This window comes from Cannabis sativa, chromosome X, assembly GCF_029168945.1.
Source record: "Cannabis sativa cultivar Pink pepper isolate KNU-18-1 chromosome X, ASM2916894v1, whole genome shotgun sequence".
Taxonomy (NCBI): domain Eukaryota; kingdom Viridiplantae; phylum Streptophyta; class Magnoliopsida; order Rosales; family Cannabaceae; genus Cannabis; species Cannabis sativa.
In genome coordinates, this window is record NC_083610.1 from 69871604 (window position 1) to 69895794 (window position 24191).

Genomic DNA, 24191 nt, shown 5'->3' on the forward strand with positions numbered 1-24191 from the left:
ATAAAAAACGTAAAATCTAATTACTTATTCAAAATAAATAAAAATACTAATTAATTCGATTAGATATTGGATGTATTAAATTTTTGGACACCCTATCCAACATCCAATCCGATTCAATTGGATATTCAAAAATAAAATTTAATCTAATCCGATCACAATTAAATATCCGATATTTGACAGTCGATTATAATTGAATCGATCGGTTATTATTAAATTGCATGCACAACCCTATTTCCAATCAATTATAGAGTCTATTTGGTCTTATAATTTTGTTTGTATGTAAATTATCACCTCAATGCAAAGTATTTAAATGTACAAACACCATATAGTTCACAACATAATAACAGTAAAACCAAATTACTTCATAAAGAAAAGAGCACATTCAAGTTTAAATAATATGAATATTACAACAAGATTTCATTCTACAAAGGATTGTAAATTGCGAAAAGTAATATTTCTACATGACGAAATTGCACCTTCAAATAATACACTCTTTATTTGAGTACTATAACAAATACAAAATCCACACATAAAGGAAGGAGAAACATCCTTGGCCATATGCCTGTTCCATTTCTCTTGCTAAATTAGAGAAACAAAAGGAAAGGAAGAATAATTGAAAAGGTAGTAGCTAGCCTAGCTTTGAGTTCACAGGTTTTTGCTCCCCAAAATATATTCATTCAATCTGATTGGATGACCAGAAAATAGCGGCGGGCTGCTTCATGAAAATACCAAGCACGCCTCGGCCTATCCGATCAAAACTCTAAACCTTGAACCCTAAGCTATTCTTGAGCTTTTAGAACTGGACTCGACTTGCAAATGTTTGGCCAAATGACCAATTTGCTGGAACAACATTTAGGAATTGTCTAGTTACACCATCAGTAGTGGTGACCTTAAAGGATAGAGATTGACCATTGAGAAAGGAATTAGACTGCCAATTAGCTCCCCAATTCCTTGACATGGACATCCATCCAGAGGTTTTTGAGCCTTTAATAGAAACAGATTGAATAGATCCAGCCCCTCCTACATTGCTTATCAAAACAAGCTCAAAGTAGTTCCTCCCATTGATGCTGAATCTAACTCCACCCTTCTTGTTGCATGGAACCCTGCACCATAAAACCAAATCCCCACATTTATTATTATTATTATTATTATTAAAGTAAATTACAAATTTTATGGATTTTTATATTTTTTTGCAAAAGTAAAACTTTTATTTCAAAAAAAAAAGTATTTTATAAAAAAATTGACGAAAAAAATTAAAAAATATAAAAAAAAATCAAGTAAGGATAAATATTCTTATGATAACTTGAGGGGTTAATCAGTTACCATAAAGAGGTAACTAATTACTTTATGCTATTTTTTTTCTATATTTGTTAACTTTTTTTTAAATTTTTTTTATAAAATAACTTTTTTTATTGGTGAAAAAGCCATACTTTTATAATTTTATACTTTAAAAACCATAAAAAATGAAAATTTGCCTGAGAGAAACCATTCGTTTGTGTAATTACCAACCACCGTACCAATGCAGATAATTTTTGTTTTTAAGTGATATTTTTCAAAAGTCTTTGTAATAATGCTATTTTTCATTTTTTTTTTCTGAACAAAAAAAAAAGAGAGTTGAGAATAGTTACCTTTGGAACACAACAGGTATGATGCCTCCCCTGTAAATACCAATTTTTTCCCAAGCAGGTTGAGCCATGTCAAAATGCTTGAGTGGTGGGTTGCACCAGCCTCCATTGTTATTTGGAAGAGCAAAGTTTGGTGGGCAAAAATTGGTGGCTGTGATAGTGATAGAAGATCCTTTGACACACCATCTTGGATCTGTTTTATAGTCACACATGATCTTATAGCATTGCCCACATGAAGCTCCATCGTTGAACAAAGCTGTGCTTAATGCAGCAGTCCTAGTACCATACCCTGCTTGATACAAATTACCATATCCACAAGCCCCACCTGGAAAAAAAAAAACAAAAACAAATTTATTAAAACTCCATAATTACATATACAATGCTATGACTATGACTATGCATGGCTTCATTAATTTCCCTATTTTACCCATAGTGCCCGAGGCATCACTTCCACCATAGAATGTAGCATGAGCTGGAGTCCATCCAGATGCGGCAAATGCACCCACTTTGGTAGAAATATTGAGTACTAGTCCAACCAAGATTGCCAATGCAAAAATGAGTTTGGCCATTATTATTAATTGGATGAGAGAGCAAAGAGAGAAGAAAAAGAGAAGGTAAGTGAGTGATTATGAGAGTTGAGAATTAATGTACTTTTGTTTACATTTATTGTCATTTCCAACCAGAGGTTCAGCTTTAAATAAGGGACCAGGACAAGTAATACAACAAGGTGTAGCATGTGAGCTCTGAAACTAAAGAGAACTAAAATAGAAATATATAAAATAATAATGTGAATTTGTCTTTGAAAGTCTGTACGTATGAGGGGTTGTTCTGAGTCTTGATTCAATTATTCCCACGTTCTCTTGCTCTTTCTCACCCACACCCACATGCATTTTCCGCAATGAAAGAGCCGTGAATAAATCATAAACCCATCCATAACCACAATCACAAAAATGTTCAATTTCTTAAAAAAAAAAAAAAAAAAGCTGTTAATTGTTCCTATTTGAAGATAAAGTTGTATAATTTAATGTGTTGATGGAATATTTTTGGTTTGAATCATTATATCGTTGAACATCACATGTTACTCTACCTTAACCTATTCGATATAATGAAATTGTTTTACATGTGACATGCACATGACCCATTTTCGATTTTGGAGGTGACAGGCAGCACAAACAAAGTGTTTTTGATTTAGATCTCAATTCTCTTATAAATAACAAACCATTATTTAAACGGCGCCGTTGGTTTGAGTTTCAACTTTCAATTCAAAGAAAAATATGTAATACTTCTTGGACTCATTCTTGTGGGCCACCCTCAATAATGGGCCTCTAATTGATCCATTTTTCTGCCCAAGTTAGCACTTATATGGAATTACCTAATTTGGCATGGAGAGTTTGGAGACCAGATGTGATCAATATTTTTTGTCTCATTTACATTAATTTATTTAAATAATAAATCAAATACGCATATCATAAGAAAAAAAAAATTCAGTATTTTCGTGCGGTGATTTACTCAAATCTGTCTGTTTTTCTTAAACATGTTGGTCATCTCGTTTTCATATTTGAGCTTGAATTTATATTTTTATCTTCCACATCTTTTTATAATTACTGAGCTAATTGCTAAACTATTCTTATAGTTTTAATTATTTTTATATAATTTTTGAATAATATTGTATACACAAATGAAAATATTATTAAAATTAGAATTTAAAAATTTACTAAACTATATTTAAATTTTTAAGCCATACTCTAAAAAAAATTAATATATAGTTTTAATTCTATATTTGTTAATAGTTTTAACTATAGAATTATAATTTTTAGTGTTATGTTTAAATTTTATTATCATTATCTTTTAACGTGTCGTTGCATAACTATCGGGTTTGTCGTATTTTGTCTTTTATTCTAGTCTATTTGTGTTGTGCTTAAGCGTCATGTTGTGCTTAAACACAATTTTTGTGTTGTACCGTGCCAATTATACCATCGTGTCGTATCGTATTGTGCTCAAGTTTATATTTTTCCGTGCCTGATCATATGCGTGCCACCCAAACTCGTGTCGTTTTGTGTCATGTCAAAAAAAAAACATGACCCATATTTATAGCACTATTTGTAAGTTTTTCTAAAAGGAAAAAAAAATAATTTCATGTGATTAGAGCACCGTCCAACATATCTAGAGAGATTTAATTAATTTGTTTATTTAGAGACAAATTATATTGGAAAACTTCATTATCTTATTATCCCGTAAGCTAAAAAAATATGTTGATTACAAAAATATATTTCTTTTGTAAAATTTTGACTACACTAATCGCCCCATCAACAACTCCTATCACCATTGAAATACGCATGGAAGCACCAATTTAATTTTTGTAATGCTTTAATTCATCAAAATCAAATTTAAAAACATAAAATTCTAAGAATGTTCACTTAATTACATCAGGAATTTAAATGTTTCAAATAAATATATGTATGATTTATTGGTTTTCTTCGCATTTGTTTTTTCACTCCTAAACTTTTGAAAATTTGCAAACTTTTGAACAAAACGATGCATTTATAATACTTTTACGATATTATCTAACGATGCTCTCAGAACTTTTCATGGTTTTTAAGGTTAAAAAAAATTATGCATTGCCAATGATTTTGCAATGCTCTCGGGAAAAGTTTACAATTTGACAAATATTATTTGTATTTGTATGTTACAATTTGATAAATATTATTTATTATTTATATATTATTTAATCTAAATATTATATTTATAGTATATAAAATAATATAACACTAATATTTACTAGGGATTTTTTCATTTTTAACAAAAAAAAAAAAATAACAATATTACAAAAATACTTCCAGCTAGCCAAATAAACAAATATACAGGCCAAATAAATTTTTTTACACAAATACCACCTACACGCACATTCAACCAAGGATCCATGTTTCCTGAGCAACTATCGCGCAATCACGCAGCAACCCAACGCAACTGAAACAAAAATTCAATCAGAAAGAGAACCGCCATTAATTCTGGCGACTTCACCTAAGAAGACGACCAAAATCAATCAAAACAGAGGTTGTTTCGAATTCATAAAAGAAGTGTAGAAAAACTATTACGAAACTAAAATTCAACCGGAAATCCAGTTTAATTTGCATAAAACTAATGTCCTGACTTCAATTTTCAGATCCATGAGAGGCAGATCTCAAAAAGTTGAATTGGAGTTCCCAAACAATCCAACTCAAGTATAATCCAAAAAAAAATTACATCAATACTATAGTAAAATATTTATCCTAGTGTATTTTTTGTTGTTTTCCAAATTTCTAATGGTGAATTTGTTTATATTAAATCATAAAGAGACATGTAGATAGAGTTACGTACGTGGAAACACTGTTCTGATTTTTAATGTTTTACAACAGTTGCATTACAATTGCATAAATATTTTGCTAACAGTTATTTCGTCTGATTGAAACCTTCATCTGATGCAACCTTCGGCCAATCACCCAGTAATTAACCACCCAGAAACTTTCGTCTGATTGAAACCTTCGTTTGATGCAACCTTCGACCAACCACCCTGCAACCATCGTCTGATTGAAACCTTTGTCTGATGCAACCACGCAACAACTACCCTGCAACTATCGTCTGATTGAAACATTTGTCTGATGCAACCATAGCGCAACCACGCAACAACCACCCTGCAACCATCATCTGATTGTGTAAGTGATAGTGTAAGTAGTATTTTGGTAATTAAAATCACATAAAAGGTATAAATGTTATCCACACCTTATAAAGGTATTTTTTTTAAATAAAGTGTCAATTTATATTTTCTATGTAATCATTTTAATTTACTATTTATTTTTAAATACTTACATGTACCACTTATTAGTAGGTAATTTATACATAAATATATATATTTTTTGAAATGGATATATTTTTGTTTTTGAAAGACCAAATTTACTATATCGTTGGGTAGCCAAATTTACCCTTATATGTAATAGTAACCAACGTGTGATCTGTTAATTTTGAAGTGTTTAGATCTGGTAATTTTGATAGTAACCAACGTGTGATCTGTTAATTTGGATACCCTTAATTTTGAAGTGTTAATTATATACTTAGTAATAGCTACTTAGAGGTAGTAACAAAATGTATGTATCGTTGTGTTATTTTAGATACTCTTAAGTCATGCATATAATTTATATATATAAATATATATATATATATATATAAATATTGTAGTGAATTAATAGATCATTTTGCTATAAAAGTTTATGTTTTAAATATTTATTAGTCTAAAATAAATGAATAAAATTACCAAATGGTGTTACTAATAACACCTCAATTAGGCTTCATGTTGAGAGCTACTAAAGGTAATTATGATTCTAATATAATCAAGTTGTATGTGATGAGAGTGTATACACTCTTATTTGGTTGATAAGTAAAATGTTATACAAGGAAAGTTGTTCTGTTTTTAAATACTTAAAGGATATTTTGTTAATTCAACTGGGAAAGTCAAGATAGAATTAGAATTGCATAGAATTAAAGGTAATTGCACATTTTTGTGTAATATTTTAGTAGTGTAATTACTCTATAACTATGTAATTAGAGACAATTAAGATATTTGAATTATACTTTCTAATTCTCATGTCCTCATGAAAATTAGGTGTAGTTATAGCATGTAATTATTAAAAAATTTACATTTTATTATAAAATATTAGTATTATGTAATATTATAATTTAGAGAAAGAAAATAGAGAAGAGATGAGAATTTTCTGAGTGTTTTATTCCAATAGGTGATCTCCTATTTATACACATACAAGAGTCAAATATTAAGAAACTAAGAAAAATGGAATGTTGATTACATTAATGGTAATAAATAAAAGATTTGGATATCCACATAATTAATACTATTTATAACACTCCCCCTTGGATGTCCATAATAACTGCCTCATTAAAAACCTCGCCGAGAAAACCCAGTGGGACAAAACTCGGTCAAGGAAAAAAGAGTGCAGTATGAAATTACTCCCCCTCATTTTGGCATTCACAACTAGAAAAAAGGCCTTTGTCTTCGGTTTTTAGGCTAGTTTGTCTTCGGTTTTCATTAAAATTCGCTACCGAAGTCATTTGAGGCGATGACATATGTTTTAAAATACCGAAGACGTAAGTGAGGCCTACGTCTTCGGTTATTATATAAAAACCGAAGACATAGGTCACTTTTATCTTCGGTTTTTATGTAATAACCGAAGATAAAAGTAACATATGTCTTCGGTTTTTATATAATAACCGAAGATAAAAGGATTACTTTTCTCTTCGGTTTTTATTTATGCTGAACGTCTTTGGTTATTTTTTAATTTTTATTTAATGATTAATTATATATTAAATTTTTTTTTTGAAACAATTGTAAACTAATTATAAAAATAAGCATTTTCTTTAAAATAAAAATTATTTTAATTATATAACAAAATTAAATACAAAAGACATTCTAATTAAATTAAAGTATACATTACAAAATATGCTAAGTTCTTACTAATAAAAATCACGCACAAAATAAGTATTGCCTAAAATTAAAAGTCTAAAGCTAACTAGTACAAGTATCGTGTCAGTTTCGATAACCATTGATTTTGCAGTGGTAGCACGCAACATCGTCTCCACATCGTATGTGTCCTTCATTCCAACCTGTAAAATTAAAGTGTAAATTAGTTTTATGTATCACTTATTTATAAGCATAGTATCCCATTTATCGGTATGCATAAATGAACTAATTATAACTTAATTACTTTGTCTTTTATAAGAACGAATGAATTTAGAACTTTCACAATGTCATTAATTAGTATAAATTTAAAGAAAATTAAAATTATAGCTTTAAAATGAACATTGAAAAGTACCTTTGGAGTGTGAGGTCAATAGTCATCTGAGGGCGTTTATGTCTAAACAAAGGGTCCAAGTGAATGATCTTCCCAGCACAAACAATCTCAAGCATCCAATGACGTCTAATAAGAAATTAATAAGAAAATATTAAGTGTTTTTCGACATCTAACTCCGAGCCATGATATCATCTCTCCATACATATCTCCAAAGTATTCCCCTATGTCATTAACCTCAAGGTCTATTTTTTCACCTTTATCCATTCTTTGGCATACACACTTCATCCGTGTAGGACCTCCATGGTTGGGAGGTTGCAAACAATGACCTAAGTTCTCATCTTCTGAGCAATCATGTGTCGGCACATCATCTGCCATATATGCATACAATGGTAGTTACACATTTCAATCACATAAAATATTATCCAAATTCTATTGAAATTTCGGTAGCATAACAACTATAAATCGAATGTTCCTGAAAAAAATTAACCATAAAATCAAAACATATAACAATCCACAACAATAAAAATTAAATTCCACCCATGCGACCGCAATATATGTATTCGCATGCAGAACTTACTTCACTACGAATGAATATTTAAGATATTCAAACTCCTCTACCATGATTATTAATAATTAATTAAAAGGTAGAAATATTATACCTCTATCTCAACACTTGGAAAAAATCGTATTCTCCCTTCAATTTAGATCCTTGATGTTTAACCACAAAACCTACAAAGAAATACAATTAAACAAAATGTTAAATAATAACATTGGCCATGAATAGATAACATGATTGCATTTTAAGCACAAAGCAACTAACTGTATATAATGGGACCATTTAGATGAAAAATAAAAGAGATATATAATTCACTTTGTGAACCATGGTACAATAATCAATTATAGAAATTTTGCATGATTTGAAAAATGAATTTTCATCATGTGAGTGTAAATAACAATAAAAGTAGAATATAGTAAAGCACAGCCATAAATAAACATTCACCAGTTAATATGATTGAATAGAACATAGTCTAGAATCAACGAACAAAATAGACATTTCTTTTCTTTTTTTCCATTAGTTTTTGAGTTTAATAGTGGAACCCTGACATATGGAAGTGTAATACACTAAGGAGCTTAGGAACAACACAACATGTGTACAAGTACTACATAAATTCTATAACATATAAAAGAAAAATGAATATGAAGGCTCTTAGGCCTAGACTAATCTAGATATCAAGATATGCTAATGTTATGGTGTTGATTCACTAGAAAGTAATTTCATTTTCAACTTTGATTTATTGCAATGTACAAAGTGAGGGTCCCCTTATACGGCTGGAAACACAATGGTCTATTTTTGGGCCAATGGAATATGCCATTATTCATCAATTTTTGCAACAAAATTCTAATGGGGTAAATAAATGTGCAGAGTGGGGAAATAATTATCTAGTTATGAATATCAGAATTTACATACGTGATAGCTAAAAAAAAATTATCATTTTATAATCAATTCAATCTATATATTATACATGGTCATCCACTTAGGAAAGAGATTATTTATATCGATCATGTATATTCATGAACCTTAAGCAAAATTTCCAATACACACAAAATATACATTGACTAAATCAGAAGCTGAATACTACTCTTAAACATTTAAAATTTTATCACTCCCAATACCATTTTAATTTAGAAAACAAAAAAACTTACATTGGTTTGAATACACAGTCAATCTTTTCGAAGATTTTCCACTGACAGACATATATAATACTTCTTCAATTCTTTTTTTCAGTAAAAGACACAAACACAAACAAAAATAAAATCAGTAGCCGCCGAGATAAATAAACAATCAAGTAATAATGTCATAAGAAAACGAAAAGAAGATTCTCTTTTCTGAAAGCTTCAAACCAAAAAAATAAAAACAAAACCTTTAATACTTAAAAATAACTAATAGTCAACACTTAAAAAATACTAAAAGAAATACTCTGTTTACAGTTATAATTCAAAGGGTGTGGAATTTTTTTCAAGAAAAATGCAGAGGCAAAAATGTGAAAGTAATTAAATCTAAAAATGGTGAGCACATCCATAAGTTGTTAGCTTAAAAAAATAATCTAATCTTATATACAATCTCCAAACACACTTTATCTGAGTTTTATACTTCTTTCTGACTCATAAATTTCATGGTCGTTTCCACCCTGCGTAAAATAAAACATAGCATAATTTATGCATGAATCAGTGTAATTGATCTACTGACAGACACGAACAAGAAAATTAAAATACTTTAAATCTTTTTTGTTTGCAAGGCCAAACAAGGGATGTGAAAACATTAAACCCAAATCATGTGATCTTATAAAACAGTTCAAAAATATATATAAATTCAACCTTATGGTTACATGTAAAAAATTAAGGACTGAAATTGCAGACTAACCTTGTAAGTTTTGTCACCAAAGAAATGGATTTCTTGGAAGTCGTCAAGGTATTTCAAGCAATATGTTTTATCCCAACCTTGGGGAAAGACCTATGACATGTAACATGAACAAAATAAATTTCAAGCAATAGGTGTCTGTGCTTGAAGATTAACTGCATTACTACCAGCAGTCATAAACAATCAGTAACTTACATCAAAGCTTATTTGTCCACCTATGGAGAATGTCAGGTTGATATGAGAAAACTTCTCCCATAGCACTGAAACCATTTTTGGGCGTATATTTTGAACTTATCCAAAAACCCAAACCGAACCCCGCACACACGCACAAAATAACAAAGAATGAAAGAGAGAGTACCAGCTGTCGAAGACAGTAACTGAAGGGTCGTCGTCGCTCTCTGGGAGGAGTAACCCTCGTCGTCGTGGGAGGACTGTCGTCGTCAGAGGAAGAGCTGGGGAAGAGACGTATGTCCTTGTCGTCGTCCTCGTCGGGGTAGCGATCGGAGAGAGGGTTTGAGAGAGGGTCGTGGGTTTTGAGGGTTTGAGCGAGAGGGTCGTGTGTGTCGTGGGTTAAGGGTTTCGACAAAGGGCCGGGTGTAATAAACTGAAGAGTCCAATCGTATACACACCTTTGTCTTCGGTAATTTGGTGGAGCCCTTTGTTTTCGAAAATTTTGTAATTACCGAAGACAAAGCTCCTTACAATAATAATTAAAAAATTTATATCTTTTTTGACTTCGGTTATTAACAAATACCGAAAATATAATTAAAATTTCACTTAAAAATGATGATACGGATATTAAAATAGTTTTATCTTCGGATTTTTAATTTATTAAAGAAAAAAACCGAAAATAAAAGATAAATTTGTAGTAGTGATTCGTGGAGATCCTTTAATCGACGCATTCCAATCTTGTGAACCATCTTCTCAAAAGTTGATGTTGGTAATGACTTCGTGAATAAGTCTGCAAGATTATCGCTTGATCGAATTTGTTGAACATCGATATCACCATTTTCTTGAAGATTGTGTGTAAAGAAGAATTTTGGTGAAATATGTTTAGTTCTGTCTCCTTTAATGTACCCTCCTTTAAGTTGAGCGATGCAAGCAGCATTATCTTCATAGAGAATTGTTGGTACTTCTTTATTAGATGTTAATCCACATGTTCCTCGAATATGTTGTGTCATTGATCTTAACCGAACACATTCTCGACTTGCCTCGTGAATTGCAAGTATCTCAGCATGATTTGAGGAAGTAGCCACCAGAGTTTGCTTTGTGGATCGCCAGGATATAGCAGTGTCACCGCAAGTGAACAAATAGCCAGTTTGAGATCTGGCTTTATGTGGATCAGATAAATATCCTGCATCTGCGTAGCCAATAAGTTGTGACCCACAATTATTAGAATAGAATAATCCTTTATCAATAGTACCCTGGAGATAGCGGAGTATGTGCTTAATCCCTTTCCAATGTCTATATGTTGGAGCAGAACTAAATCTTCCTAATAAATTGACAGAGAAAGCTATATCAGGTCTTGTACAATTAGCAAGATACATCAATGCTCCTATTGCACTAAGATATGGTACTTCTGGACCAAGGAGCTCTTCATGTTCTTCTCTAGGTCGAAAATGATCTTTTTCTACATCAAGTGACCTAACTACCATTGGGCTACTCAATGGGTGTGATTTATCCATATAAAACCGTCTCAAAATCTTTTCAGTATAAGTTGACTGATGAATGAAAATTCCACATTTTAAATGCTCAATTTGTAGACCAAGACAAAATTTTGTTTTTCCTAAATCTTTCATTTCGAACTCTTTCTTTAGATATTCCACAGCTTCTGAAAGTTTTTCAGGAGTTCCAATAATATTCAAATCATCGACATATACAGCAATGATAACAAACTCAGGACTTGAACTTTTTATAAAAACACATGGGCAAATAGGATCATTTTTATATCCTTCTTTTAATAAATATTCACTAAGTCGATTGTACCACATGCGTCCTGATTGTTTTAATCCATACAATGATCTTTGTAATTTAATTGAGCACATTTCTCGATTGCTTGAATTATATGCATCAGGCATCTTAAATCCTTCAGGGATCTTCATGTAAATATCACTATCTAGTGATCCATATAAATAAGCTGTGACTACATCCATTAATCGCACATCGAGTTTTTCACTCACAGCCAAGCTAACCAAATATCTTAATGTTATTGCATCCACCACAGGAGAATATGTCTCCTCATAATCAATACCTGGCCTTTGAGAAAAACCTTGAGCTACAAGTCTTGCTTTGTATCTCACAATTTCATTTTTCTCATTTCTTTTACGTAAACATACCCATTTGTATCCAACGGGTTTCACACCTTCAGGTGTTTGGACTATAGGTCCAAATACTTTGCGTTTAGCAAGTGAATTCAATTCTGCTTGAATTGCTTCTTTCCATTTTGGCCAATCTTTTCTATTTTGACATTCTTTGATAGATTTAGGTTCAAGATCCTCGTTTTCATTCATAATTTCTAGCGCTACATTATAAGCAAAAATATTGTCGACAATTACTTCGAGTCGGTTCCATTCTTTTCTTGTATTGACATAATTTATTGAGATCTCATTATTGCTAATATTTTCAGGTACCTGAATCTCTTCAAGAGATTTGTTTAGGTCAACATCTTCCTCGAAATTTTCAGCCTCTTCATTAGGGCCATCTTGATTATTTGCTCCCTTTCTTTTTCGAGGATTTTTATCTTTGGAACCGACTGGTCTACCACGTTTCAAACGTGCTTTAGAATCATTAATTAATTGTCCTTCTGGGACTTCAATTCGAATTGGAGCATTTTCAGCTGGAATATGTGATTTTGTAATTTTCTTTGGGTCAGTGAATGCATTTGGTAATTGATTTGCAATATTTTGCAAATGAATTATTCTTTGAACTTCAAGTTCACATTGATTTGTACGAGGATCAAATTGAGATAATGATTGTGCATTCCATATAATTTCTTTTTCCAGCTGTTTCTTTTCCCCTCCCCTTAAAGCTGGGAAACTTGTCTCATCAAAATGACAATCAGCAAAACGTGCTGTAAATACATCTCCAGTTGTGGGTTCGAGATATTTAATGATAGATGGAGATTCATACCCAACATATATTCCCAGCCTCCTTTGAGGACCCATCTTTGTTCGTTGTGGTGGAGCAATCGGAACATATACTGTACAACCAAAGATTCTTAGATGGGAAATATTTGGCTCCTGACCAAAAGCCAATTGTAGTGGGGAGAATTTGTGATATGATGTTGGCCTAATGCGTACAAGTGCGCGGCATGTAAAATAGCATGTCCCCAAGCTATAATTGGGAGTTTTGTTCTCATAAGTAATGGTCTTGCGATTAATTGGAGGCGCTTAATAAATGATTCTGCTAGACCATTTTGTGTATGTACATGAGCAACAGGATGTTCAACATTTATCCCTATTGACATACAATAATCATTAAAAGCCTGTGATGTAAATTCACCAGCATTATCAAGGCGGATTGTCTTGATTGCATAGTCTGGGAATTGTGCTCGTAATCGGATTATTTGAGCAAGCAATCTTGCAAATGCTACATTACGAGTAGATAATAAGCAAACATGTGACCATCTAGTTGATGCATCTATCAATACCATAAAATATCTGAATGGTCCACATGGTGGGCAAATAGGCCCACATATGTCGCCCTGAATTCGTTCAAGAAATCCAGGGGATTCAATTCCAACCTTTATCGGTGAGGGCTTAATGATTAACTTTCCTTGAGAACAAGCAGCACATGAGAACTCACTGGATAAAAGAATCTTTTGGCTCTTCAATGGATGACCATGTGAGTTCTCTATTATTCTACGCATCATAATTGAACCGGGATGGCCTAACCGGTCATGCCAAATAACAAATAAATTTTTCTGGTTTGCGAACTTCTCGTTCACAATAACATGAGTTTCTATTGTACTTATACGTGTAACGTACAAACCTGAAGACAAACCAGGTAATTTTTCTATTATGCATTTTTTTCTTGAAACAATAGATGTAATGCAAAGATATTCAAAATTATTTTCATCTATTGTCTCAATATGATATCCATTACGACGTATATCTTTGAAACTCAACAGATTCCTTTTTGATTTGGTGGATAATAAGGCATCATCTATAATAATTTTTGTTCCTCTAGGCATCAATATAATGGCTCTTCCGGAGCCTTCAATTAAATTTGCAGTGCCTGATATTGTATTAACATTTGCCTTCATTCTTGATAAATTTGAAAAATATTTATCACTTCTGAGTATTGTATGAGTGGTTGCGCTATCCACCAAACACATATCATCACCATTATTTGTAGAATCATGTATAGAATGACAAATGTCCATTACTTCATTAACAAAAAAAAACATAATAAGTTCAAAATATAAATGCTTAAATAATAAAAGTTCATTACATAAATATGCCAAATAAAATAAACACCTTAAAGTAAATAAATGATAATAATAAAAAAAACATAACAAAGAAAAGTGACTAATTGTGGACATTCCCATCTCCATTATCGATATTCGTGTTGTTATTAATAAATCTTCATTAAAAAAATCTGCAACATCTAAGTGCGTAATATCCAAAGGCTCTTTGAGAAAACCATCATCTTGATAGGCAAAATTTGCTTCTATTTTCTCCTTTCCTTTCACAGATGCTTGATAAAGATCAGCAAGGTGTTTTGCCGTACGACAAGCACGTGCCCAGTGTCCTTTTATTCCACATCTGGAACATAAATTTTCAGAATTTCTATGATTATTATTTTGAGGACCTTTTCCCTTGTTCTCAGTAGTTGTGCTTTTCATTGGAGTATATGAATTTTTATTTTGACCATTGCGATGCCAAACATTGCTTCGACCGCGATCGCGACCACGACCGCGACTTTGATTATGGTCACGACCACGTCTATTACTTCGATTATGATCACGACTACGACTATGATTATGATTGTCAGCAATTGTAGCATTCACTTCAGGGAATGGAGCAGACCCAGTTGGGCGAGATTCATGATTTTTCATCAAAAGTTCATTATTATGTTCAGCTACTAGAAGACATGAAATCAATTCTGAATATTTTTTAAAATTTCGCTCTCTATATTGCTGCTGCAGGAGCACATTAGAGGCATGAAAAGTAGTATATGTTTTTTCTAACATTTCATAGTCAGTAACTTTTTCTCCACACAACATTAATTTAGAAGTGATATTAAACATTGCAGAGTTATAATCACTTACTGATTTAAAATCTTGCAACCTCAGGTGCAACCAATCATTCTTAGCCTTTGGCAATATGACAGTTTTTTGATGGTCATATCTTTCTTTCAAATTTTGCCAAAGCACGAGAGGATCTTTTACGGTTAAATATTCAGATTTTAACCCCTCATGGAGATGATGGCGAAGGAAAATCATAGCCTTGGCCTTATTTTGTTTTGTTTCAGTATTTTGATCTTTGATGGTGTCTCCAAGACCCATAGCATCTAAATGGATTTCAGCATCAAGAATCCATGACAAATAGTTTTTTTCCAGAAATATCAAGTGCCACAAAATCAAGTTTTGCAAGGTTTGCCATGGATAAAACTATATCAATATAAAGTGTAAATTATTAGACATATACATAAACTTTGAAAAAAAATACAACAAAATATAGTACAATATAGAATAAGATAATAAGATTAAACAATATAATATGATAAACAAATCAACACACATATATAATATATAAGCATCTATATAGATATATATAAGCATAGACATATATTGTATAAATATTAATTCATTAAAAAAAATGGCTAACTCGAATGTGTTTCAGTCAGATGAGTATATATATATGTATACATATATATATTTAGTGTATCATGACTTTGAAGCAATTCGAGATCACATAACAAAAACATTGTCATACCTTGGTTAGAGGCTCGTGCTGATAACGTATTATGAAATATTAGTATTATGTAATATTATAATTTAGAGAAAGAAAATAGAGAAGAGATGAGAATTTTCTGAGTGTTTTATTCCAATAGGTGATCTCCTATTTATACACATACAAGAGTCAAATATTAAGAAACTAAGAGAAAGGGAAACTAAGAAAAAGGGAATGTTGATTACATTAATGGTAATAAATAAAAGATTTGGATATCCACATAATTAATACTATTTATAACACATTTCAAATTTTATGTACTAATTTTTTTTTTATGAAATATCAACTTCATTAAATTAACATTCTGAGTATAAAATATAGCAACTGGAGCATTAGACACAGAAATACTACGACCAGATAAGGACCGTGACATCTTAACAACAACATGTGCTAGACGGTTTGCTGATCGTTTCACAAAACGAATTTTTATTAAAGGCATAGAAAGCAAAAAAGAAGGACAGTCTTGAGCCGGATTCTCAAAGATGGAGCAAAGGGATGAGTGATTGAGAATTTGCTTGGATGGAGACTAAGCTGTCAGATTCGAGTTCAACATATTGCCAACCTTGTCGTTTAATCCAGCTTAAGGCCTCTTTGATATCAATAATCTCAACAACCTCTGGTCCAAAAGCACCGTGAAAGCAGTGAGCTTTAGCTTCAATGAGAGAACCTGAGTCGTTTCTAGCAACCATCCCATAGCCATATTGGTTATCACTAGCAAATATCGCAGCATCAACATTAATTTTGATTGTATTTGTTTCCGGTTTAGTCCAAAGCTCAGCTCCATCACCACAACTACTAGAGTAGATATAGGATAGAGAAGTGTTATCCTGAGCTTTACGCCAATGATCAAGAGCAATGCGAGCCGAAGATAGGACATTTGCAACAGTGAGAACCTTATCTTTCCAAACCATTGAGTTTCTTGCTTTCCATAAGGACCACCCAACCATAACAAGTGAGCAGACTCGGTCAGCATCAAGAGAGTGGAAAAGACCATCCAACCAGCTAGCAAAAGAGAGGTCTAGAGAGATCCCGACTGGTAGACCCATATGATTCCAACAAGAAGTAGCAAAGGGACAAGAGAGAAGGACATGTGAGGTTGTTTCAGGTGCAGCTCGGAAGACAGGGCAAAGGGAGGGAACATCAACATGCTTTGTTCTGAGATTTACACAAGTCGGCAAAGTCCCAGAAGCAGCACGTCGTAGGAAGTTTCTAACCTTTGGTGGGATCTTTAATTGCCATAATTTTTGCCAAAAACCTGAATTATTGCTACCCGTTCTTGGATCTTTAGAAGCCTGAAGGATGCGGTAAGCACTTTTAACAGAGAATTGGCCGGTGCTTTCATCAGACCATGACCAGAAGTCAGAAGAAGCCGAAAAACTTAAAGGGATACTTAAAATTAAGTTGGCATCCCTATTGTTGAACATGTCTCGAACCAACTCAATATCCCAACTTCTTTCATCAACCGAAAAGAGGGAACTGACCTCATGCCCAATAAGACCCACATGGGAAGAGGTTATTTAAGGATTACTAGAATCAGGGAGCCAGGGATGGTGCATAATACTCGTTGAGGAACCAGTACCTATAGTTCGTCTAACACCCTGTCGGACCAGGTCTTTGGAACTCCAAATGCTACGCCAAACAAAGCTAGGATTACGACCCAAATCCGCCGAAAGAAAATCATCATGGGGAAAATAGCGAGCTTTAAAGATCTTGGAGGCAAGAGAGTCAGGATGACACAGGAACCTCCAGCCTTGTTTAGCTAACATAGCCAGGTTAAAATCATGGAGAAGACGAAAACCTAACCCACCATCATCTTTTGGTCGAGAAAGACGATCCCAATTCATCCAGATAATTCCATTGCCTTTTCTACTCGAAGTTTTTCACCAAAACCGAGCCATTAATTTCTCAATTTCATCACAAGTGCCGAGAGGGATAAGGAAGACACTCATAGCATAAGTGGGAAGATATTGAACCACTGTTTTTAAGAGAATCTCCTTACCCGCACTAGATAACAACTTACCAGTCCAGCTATTGATCCTATTCAAAACCTTGTTCTTAAGAAAACCAAGAATAACATTTTTATTCCTCCCAATTATATTAGGAAGCCCCAGGTAAAAACTATTTTCAGAAGCTTCAGGCATATGAAGTATAGAGCAAATACTATTGTGAAGTTGATCATGAACATTTGGACTGAAGAAAACAGATGATTTCCCCAAATTAACTTGTTGGCCAGACGCACTTTCAAATTTCCGAAGTAGGGATAAGACATTACCAGTGACACCATTATTAGCTTGACAAAAGACATAACTATCATTGGCAAACAACATATGAGAGATCATTGGCGCACCTTAAGCAACACGACAACCTTGTAATAACCGCTCCCTTTCAAACCGAGAGATAAGAGCCGAGAAACCTTCAGCATAGATTATAAACAAGTAAGTGGAAAGCGGATCACCTTGTCGGATACCTCGGGATGGTGTGATCGGCCCCATGACATGGCCATTATGAAAAGTAGAGTACCACACACTAGTAACACAAGTCATAATCAGGTTAACCCACCTTTGATCAAAGCCCATTTGAAGCATAACTACTCTTAAGTATCCCCATTCAACACGATCATAGGCTTTACTCATATCAAGCTTTAGAGCCATATATCCTTTCTTACCATGAACCTTCCGTTTGAGATAGTGCATTACTTCAAAAGCAATCATGATATTGTCTGAAATTGTATTTTATGTACTAATTATTAACTATTTTGGTACATAAAAAATTAGAAATTCATAAGTAATGATACTGTATATCCAAATGCACATTGTATTTTAAAACATAGTGGAATTACTATATTGTAGAATTACTACCTATTAATTACACTACCTATTAATTACACAATTACTTCCAAAAGTATCCTAAAAGTAGTTAAAAATAACAACAAATATAAAATTTGGGTAGATTATTTGGGATAATTTCGAAAAAAAAAAACACAAAAATTACAAAATACGGTACTATTGACCGAGATTTTCGGCAAGTAATAAAATACGATTATACTATTGAGCTGTAAGAAAGTGAGAGAAGGATTTTTACGTGGTTGGGACGTTAATGAGCCTTAGTCCACGAGTCTTTGTTATTTATGGATGTATTTAATACAGAATTTATACTTGGGAGAATGTCACCCTTATAAATACAGAGAATGTTCTTGGTGAGTATTTACTCTTCTTGCTCATATGCAGCCCAAGATTCTCGATCCCATTTAATGAGCTTTGAGGGGGTATTTATAGTGTTTTGGTGGGGTAATCCCTAGAATTGTTCTTACAAGTGTATATGTAAGTATCCATAAAGTTGGGTATTCCCAATGAATATACCATGAGTAATGCATGGTCAAATCCCTAGGTGTTGTAGGGTTTTTATGAGGAATGTCCTTTTTGCCTTGTGATTGATGTGACTCTTCACAGTGTAGCCGTCGCTAGACTTAAATGATCATTACTGTGGCGCTGCTGGTTGGAGGTTGTGCCGTCAGACTTTATTGCGTGTTGCAGTCTCAACACGCTTCCTCCCATGCAGCATTTAATGCGACTTGATTGCTCAGGAGAAGCCTGACATCCCATGGAAATGCTTTAGTGCTATGTGAGCCTCCGGGAGCACCTTGAACTCCGGGTGCCTCCTCCGGGACCTATGTCCAGGATGTTTCCTTGTGGCATAGAAAGACTTAGCAAATATTTATAAATTGTCTGATCCACGTGTCCCTGTCCGGTTGGTCCACGTATATTGGGCGAAATCAGGGGCAACATTTACCCCCAAGCCTTGTTTACTTGAAAAATAAACCAAGGCTTGCTTAGGTGCCTCCGGTTGACTCCTCGGTTTCCTGGCTCAAGCTTAGAGCGCGTGAGGGTGTATTTAATGATGGCATTTAATGCAGCGATTCGCTTTTTGTAGAGGTGTCTCCGGTCGACTCCTCGGTTTACCGGCACGAGCGTAGAGCGCGTGAGGGTGCATTTAATGATGGCATTTAATGCAGCGATTCGCTTTTTGCAGAGGTCGATTCGTTTCATGCCCATTGATTGATGCGGCGCATTAATGGTGTCAGACGGATACTCAAACGTTTCCACCGCCTTTATTGCAAATCAATCTGGCTCGTTGATCCTTGGGTATTTGAATCGTGCGTTTCCCCCACCGTTCGATTGGCAGGTGGTGACGCCTGTTCCACATGCATTTTTGCCTATAAAAGCCACCATCTTTCCTTCATTTCGGTTACTTTCCATTTCTTGCCAACTTTGCTCGAATTTCCTAGAGAGAAAATTCTCAGACCCAGCACGAAACCTTTGAACACTTTGCAATTTTCTCAGTTCTTCCTTGCTTGCTGCTACCAGTCCTTCTCGTCTTTACTCGACTCACACCAGGACCCCCAGTTCGACACTTCATTGTAAGTTTCTTGCATTCTTTGGTAATGACATGCTATTACTCGTTCTGTTTGTTCTTTTCTTGGTTTGCATTCGAGATTTCTGGACATGCAAGCGTTTAAGTCCTTCATGTATTCAGTTTTGCATTTACTGCTTTAGTTGTAGGATCGCCATTATCATGCCTCTGTTGTTATTGTGCACTTTCATTGTAGAAGACCATACGCTCTTTGTTCAATGGTTGCTTAGGGCATAGAATAGGATCTTTTCTTTCTGTTCCCCTTATTGTGTAAAACCACCTTCTGCGATTTTACTGCACCCGACACCTGTTTAGGGAATCTTTCTAGGGTTTCCCGTGTGACACGTGTCCGGAGGGGGCCTCTTTCCAGCGGTTAGGGGACCCCCATTCCCTTTTTCTTGACTTAGGGTTTGGTACGGGGCCTAACTGCTGGAATTTTCTCTTTCTTTTTTTTTCACAGAATAGAAAATGTCTGCCTCTGGCTCGAAGTCCTCAAAGAAAAGCGGGAAGCGCATGGCTACTCTAGAGGAGGTCTCCTTATGACCCGTTGCCCAGGAGGGGTATAAGTCCCGGGCAACCGGATGGGAAGCGGCCGAGCTCCATTCCACCTTAACCTGTCCCCATCAACTGGAGAATATTGTGGAAGTTTCTGGGATCAAACCTTCCACCTCAGGAACCTACCATCGGCCACCTCGTGATGCGGAGACGCCCAACCATAATTATGGCGGCTTCGGAGCCTGGAGCCAGACGCACTTGATGGCCGGTGTCATGCTTCCTCTTCAGGACTACTTTGTTAATTTTCTTGTTTTTGTCGGCCTTGCGCCATACCAACTTATTCCCCAAGCTTACCGCCTGCTCTCAGGCTTATTTATTTTTTATGCCGCCCGCGGATGGGGATCTCCCCGCCCGGCGGAAATTTTGTACTTTTATGAACTTGTATCCGTCCCCAAGAAGGGGGACAAACTTAAGGACGGTTTTTATGGGTTCCGGATCCACCCTGCTAACGAAGGGGTGGTTCCGTATAATAGGCAGACTCACGTCAAGGAGTATTGCCATCGCTTTTCTTTTCCTCCGGGTTCAGGGCAATGGATCACCCGGAGCTCCTTATTGAATGGGTGAGGATCCCTCCATATCAGCGGACTGCCCCTACCCAGACCTTCCTCCGGAGGGCCCAGGCCTTTGCTTCCTATGACCGAGCCGATCTTGACGTCGGGGGTTTGGTCACTACCGAAAACTGTAGGAAGGCCAAACTTATCCTTCTGCATCAATCTGTGGAGGACTCTAACCTCTCCCGGGTCATCTGTCCCAATGTAAGGGCGCCGGTCGCGGAGAAGACCTTCCGGGACGAGATTATTGCCACGGCAGAGAAGAAATACCAGGACTATCTCTACCGGAAGGCCCAGGAGAAGGCGTACTCTAAGGCCCAGGCGGCCTCCGGGAGGGGGCTTCGTGTGGGGAGCCCGGTGGAAAGAAGAAGCCAGGCGATTGCCGGGAAGTCCGAGGCTAAATTTTTTGACAAGATTCTTCAAGAAGAGATTGGAGATCGTCCCGCCGGGAGGCCCCTTCGCATTGAGGATTCTTCGGAGAGAAGGGCTCCCAGGCCACAGCCTTCGGTTCCAGAGCCAAACTCTGGGGCTCCTGGTGCTAGCACTTCCGGTGCCAGCGGTAAGTCTCCTTTGATAATTCATTATGTTCCTTCCGTCGGCGAATATGCCAGTCGTAGGCCCGTAGGGTTCGACGAGCGTCTATATAGGTTTAGGATGCCCTCGACCCGGTGGGGGGGTCGTTTGAAGGAATTTTATTTTTCAAACTTAGGAGATTTCCTAGGTCGGTCCCGGATGGGTTCTGGTCCTCCGGAACCCGTTCCCTTAGGTCCTTCAGCTTACATTACATCCAGCTGGTTCCGGCCTTCGGACAGCTATCTCGGAGATGATGCTGCCAGCATTAAAGTTTAGGACTTTGCTAGGGCCGAATTAGGAAGTCCAGGTAGGAGTAGCTTATTTGCCATATCTTGTGTAAGTGGTTTCCCATGGATGTCTAACACTTGCCTATTTTTGTTAAACAGGTATCTCCATGGACGCCATCTTGGACCAGCTTGCCGGAGTTCACACTCCCGAGGCCCCTCCGGCCTTTACTTCTTCCCCAATAGCGCCTGCCCTAAAGGCCTCTTCCCGCGCTCCCCCTGACACTATTGATTTAGTGGATGACGAGGAGGTGCTACCGGGAGAAGGTCAAGAAAAGCAATGGGGCCTTTCTGAGGAAGTCGCAGAGGGTGCGGGAGAGCTCCGGGCTCTTCCTGAAGAAGCTGAAGAAGGCGAAGAAGAGCCTGAAATTGCTCTGATTCGCAAGCGCAAAGGCCAGATGGTTGCCCAGGACGAGCCCAAGCGACCTCGGAGAGCTGACACTCCTGCCCATGGTCTTGACGGTGGGGTCTCCCCCATGGAAGAACATCCTGCTCCTCCCAACATTGTGCTGACTCCAGTTCCTGGGGATGAGGTGAGGCAAGAGCTCCGGATAGCCAAGCATAACTATGCCATGGACGAATACTCCCGGGGGGTATGCCGAGGTGGAAGCCCTTAGGAGGGTTTTGCGAGTTGAGGTACAGGAAAGTATCAACAACCCGGAGTACCAGGATCCGTGGGACCTTAACTTGGACCCCCTGTCGGACTGGTTCCGTCGTTTCCTTGGGCCCACCTTGGCTCCTTTCGCCGCGGAGATGACTGGCGAGTTCGCTTCTCAGCTTACCTGGTGCGCACCTAAGCGGTTCGCAACTTGCGCCTCCCTGAACTCTATCTTCCAGGTCCAAGACCTCAGCCATTCCCTCACCGTGGTAAGTGCTTTACAATTTTGCTTTTCCCTTCATTTTTCATCTTGGGAATTCTTTCTTACATTTGTGTTATTGTTCAGCTTGCTGCTGAGGCTGGTCGCCTCTCCAAGAACATCATTAATCATGGCTTCGTTCTGTCTGACTTTGGGGACATGAACGACGTCAGGAAGGTCCTTCAGGACCTCACTGCGGAGAGGCAGCTCTACCAGGAGGCTGCTGAGCGCCGGGAGGCTGCTGCCAAGGCCAATGAGGAGGAGGCCAAACGGAGGGAGGCCCAAGCGGAGGCCATGATCCGGGACGAGGCCTAACGGAGGGACAGGCTGGAGGCCCAGCATCAGGAGGAGCTGAGGGCAGAAAGCGAGGCTGCTGCCAAGGCCAAGCGGGAGCTCCGGGAGGTCAGGGAAGCTTTGGACGAAATGGTTGCCAAGGTGAGATCCTTAGAGGAAACTCACCAGGCGAACTTAGAGTCCAGGGCCGCTCTAGCCGCGGAGCTGGAGGAGCTCAGGGACTTCAAGGAACAAACCATCAAGAAGGCAAAAAGAGCCGAGCTCCTTTCTCCTGTTTCCTGCGGCCGGTGCCCAAAGCACTTCGACAATGGAGTCTACATGGCTTGGTCTACCAACGACCAAAATATCAAGCTTACCTTCTATCCCAAACCTAAAGAAATGATTGCCAAATTTCGGGAGAAGAAGAAGAAACTTGATGCCATGGTAGAGGCGCGTATTGGACCTCGCCTTCCTCCGCGCATTGACTGAGCTGCTTCGAGATTAACCCAGTACAACCAAGATTCCACCCACTTCTTTTATTATTATCTCTTTTTTTTTGTACATATTTGCTGCTGCCTTGGAACAATATATTTAGGTAGCAGTTTTTATTCGAAGGGGAGACAATTTTTTAAGGCCTATCCCCGGGCCGTTTGTATGTATATGACCTGCCCTTTGGGTCAGGATATTTATATGTGATCTTTCTTTTGCCACATATTTCTCTTTTTAACCTGTCCTTTGGATCAGAATTTTTATACTTATGCTTTTTATTTTTGTGCATACTTTTTGACCTGCCCTTTGGGTCAGGATATTTTACTTAGTTTGTTTTTCTGTCTGTCCATGCGGTATACCC

The 24191-nt window shown here is 36.3% G+C and overlaps 4 protein-coding genes and 1 long non-coding RNA gene across 11 annotated transcripts; all 5 read right to left on the reverse strand.

Annotated features, from left to right (window-relative positions):
• Positions 1 to 470: 470 nt before the first annotated feature.
• Positions 471 to 2576, reverse strand: LOC115723377 (expansin-A11). The gene is made up of 3 exons (XM_030652847.2): positions 2053 to 2576; positions 1629 to 1950; positions 471 to 1103 (listed from the first exon to the last, which is right to left on the reverse strand). The coding sequence occupies exons 1-3, from the start codon at positions 2192 to 2194 to the stop codon at positions 794 to 796; spliced, it is 774 nt and encodes a 257-aa protein (XP_030508707.1). The 5' UTR covers positions 2195 to 2576; the 3' UTR covers positions 471 to 793.
• Positions 2577 to 7067: 4491 nt separating this feature from the next.
• LOC115702646 (uncharacterized) lies at positions 7068 to 10542 on the reverse strand. Of its 7 annotated transcripts, none has more exons than XR_009685058.1 (8): positions 10240 to 10542; positions 10077 to 10141; positions 9885 to 9974; positions 9597 to 9651; positions 9167 to 9237; positions 8122 to 8191; positions 7484 to 7830; positions 7068 to 7274 (listed from the first exon to the last, which is right to left on the reverse strand). It is a non-coding gene; the product is annotated as an uncharacterized LOC115702646 (long non-coding RNA). The 7 variants fall into 7 exon arrangements; XR_009685059.1 differs by having other exon boundaries at positions 7484 to 7588; positions 7717 to 7830; positions 10077 to 10542; XR_009685060.1 differs by lacking the exon at positions 10077 to 10141 and having other exon boundaries at positions 10240 to 10541.
• A 446-nt stretch (positions 10543 to 10988) lies between these two features.
• On the reverse strand, positions 10989 to 11566 carry LOC133032334 (secreted RxLR effector protein 161-like). Its single transcript, XM_061106246.1, has 2 exons — positions 11073 to 11566; positions 10989 to 10992 (listed from the first exon to the last, which is right to left on the reverse strand). The coding sequence occupies exons 1-2, from the start codon at positions 11564 to 11566 to the stop codon at positions 10989 to 10991; spliced, it is 498 nt and encodes a 165-aa protein (XP_060962229.1).
• A 5789-nt stretch (positions 11567 to 17355) lies between these two features.
• LOC115725425 (uncharacterized mitochondrial protein AtMg00310-like) lies at positions 17356 to 17682 on the reverse strand. Its single transcript, XM_030654939.1, has one exon. The coding sequence runs from the start codon at positions 17680 to 17682 to the stop codon at positions 17356 to 17358; it is 327 nt and encodes a 108-aa protein (XP_030510799.1).
• A 36-nt stretch (positions 17683 to 17718) lies between these two features.
• LOC115725414 (uncharacterized) lies at positions 17719 to 18549 on the reverse strand. The gene is made up of 2 exons (XM_030654934.1): positions 18230 to 18549; positions 17719 to 18145 (listed from the first exon to the last, which is right to left on the reverse strand). Exons 1-2 carry the CDS (start codon positions 18547 to 18549, stop codon positions 17719 to 17721), a joined length of 747 nt encoding a protein of 248 aa, XP_030510794.1.
• Between the last annotated feature and the right edge of the window lie 5642 nt (positions 18550 to 24191).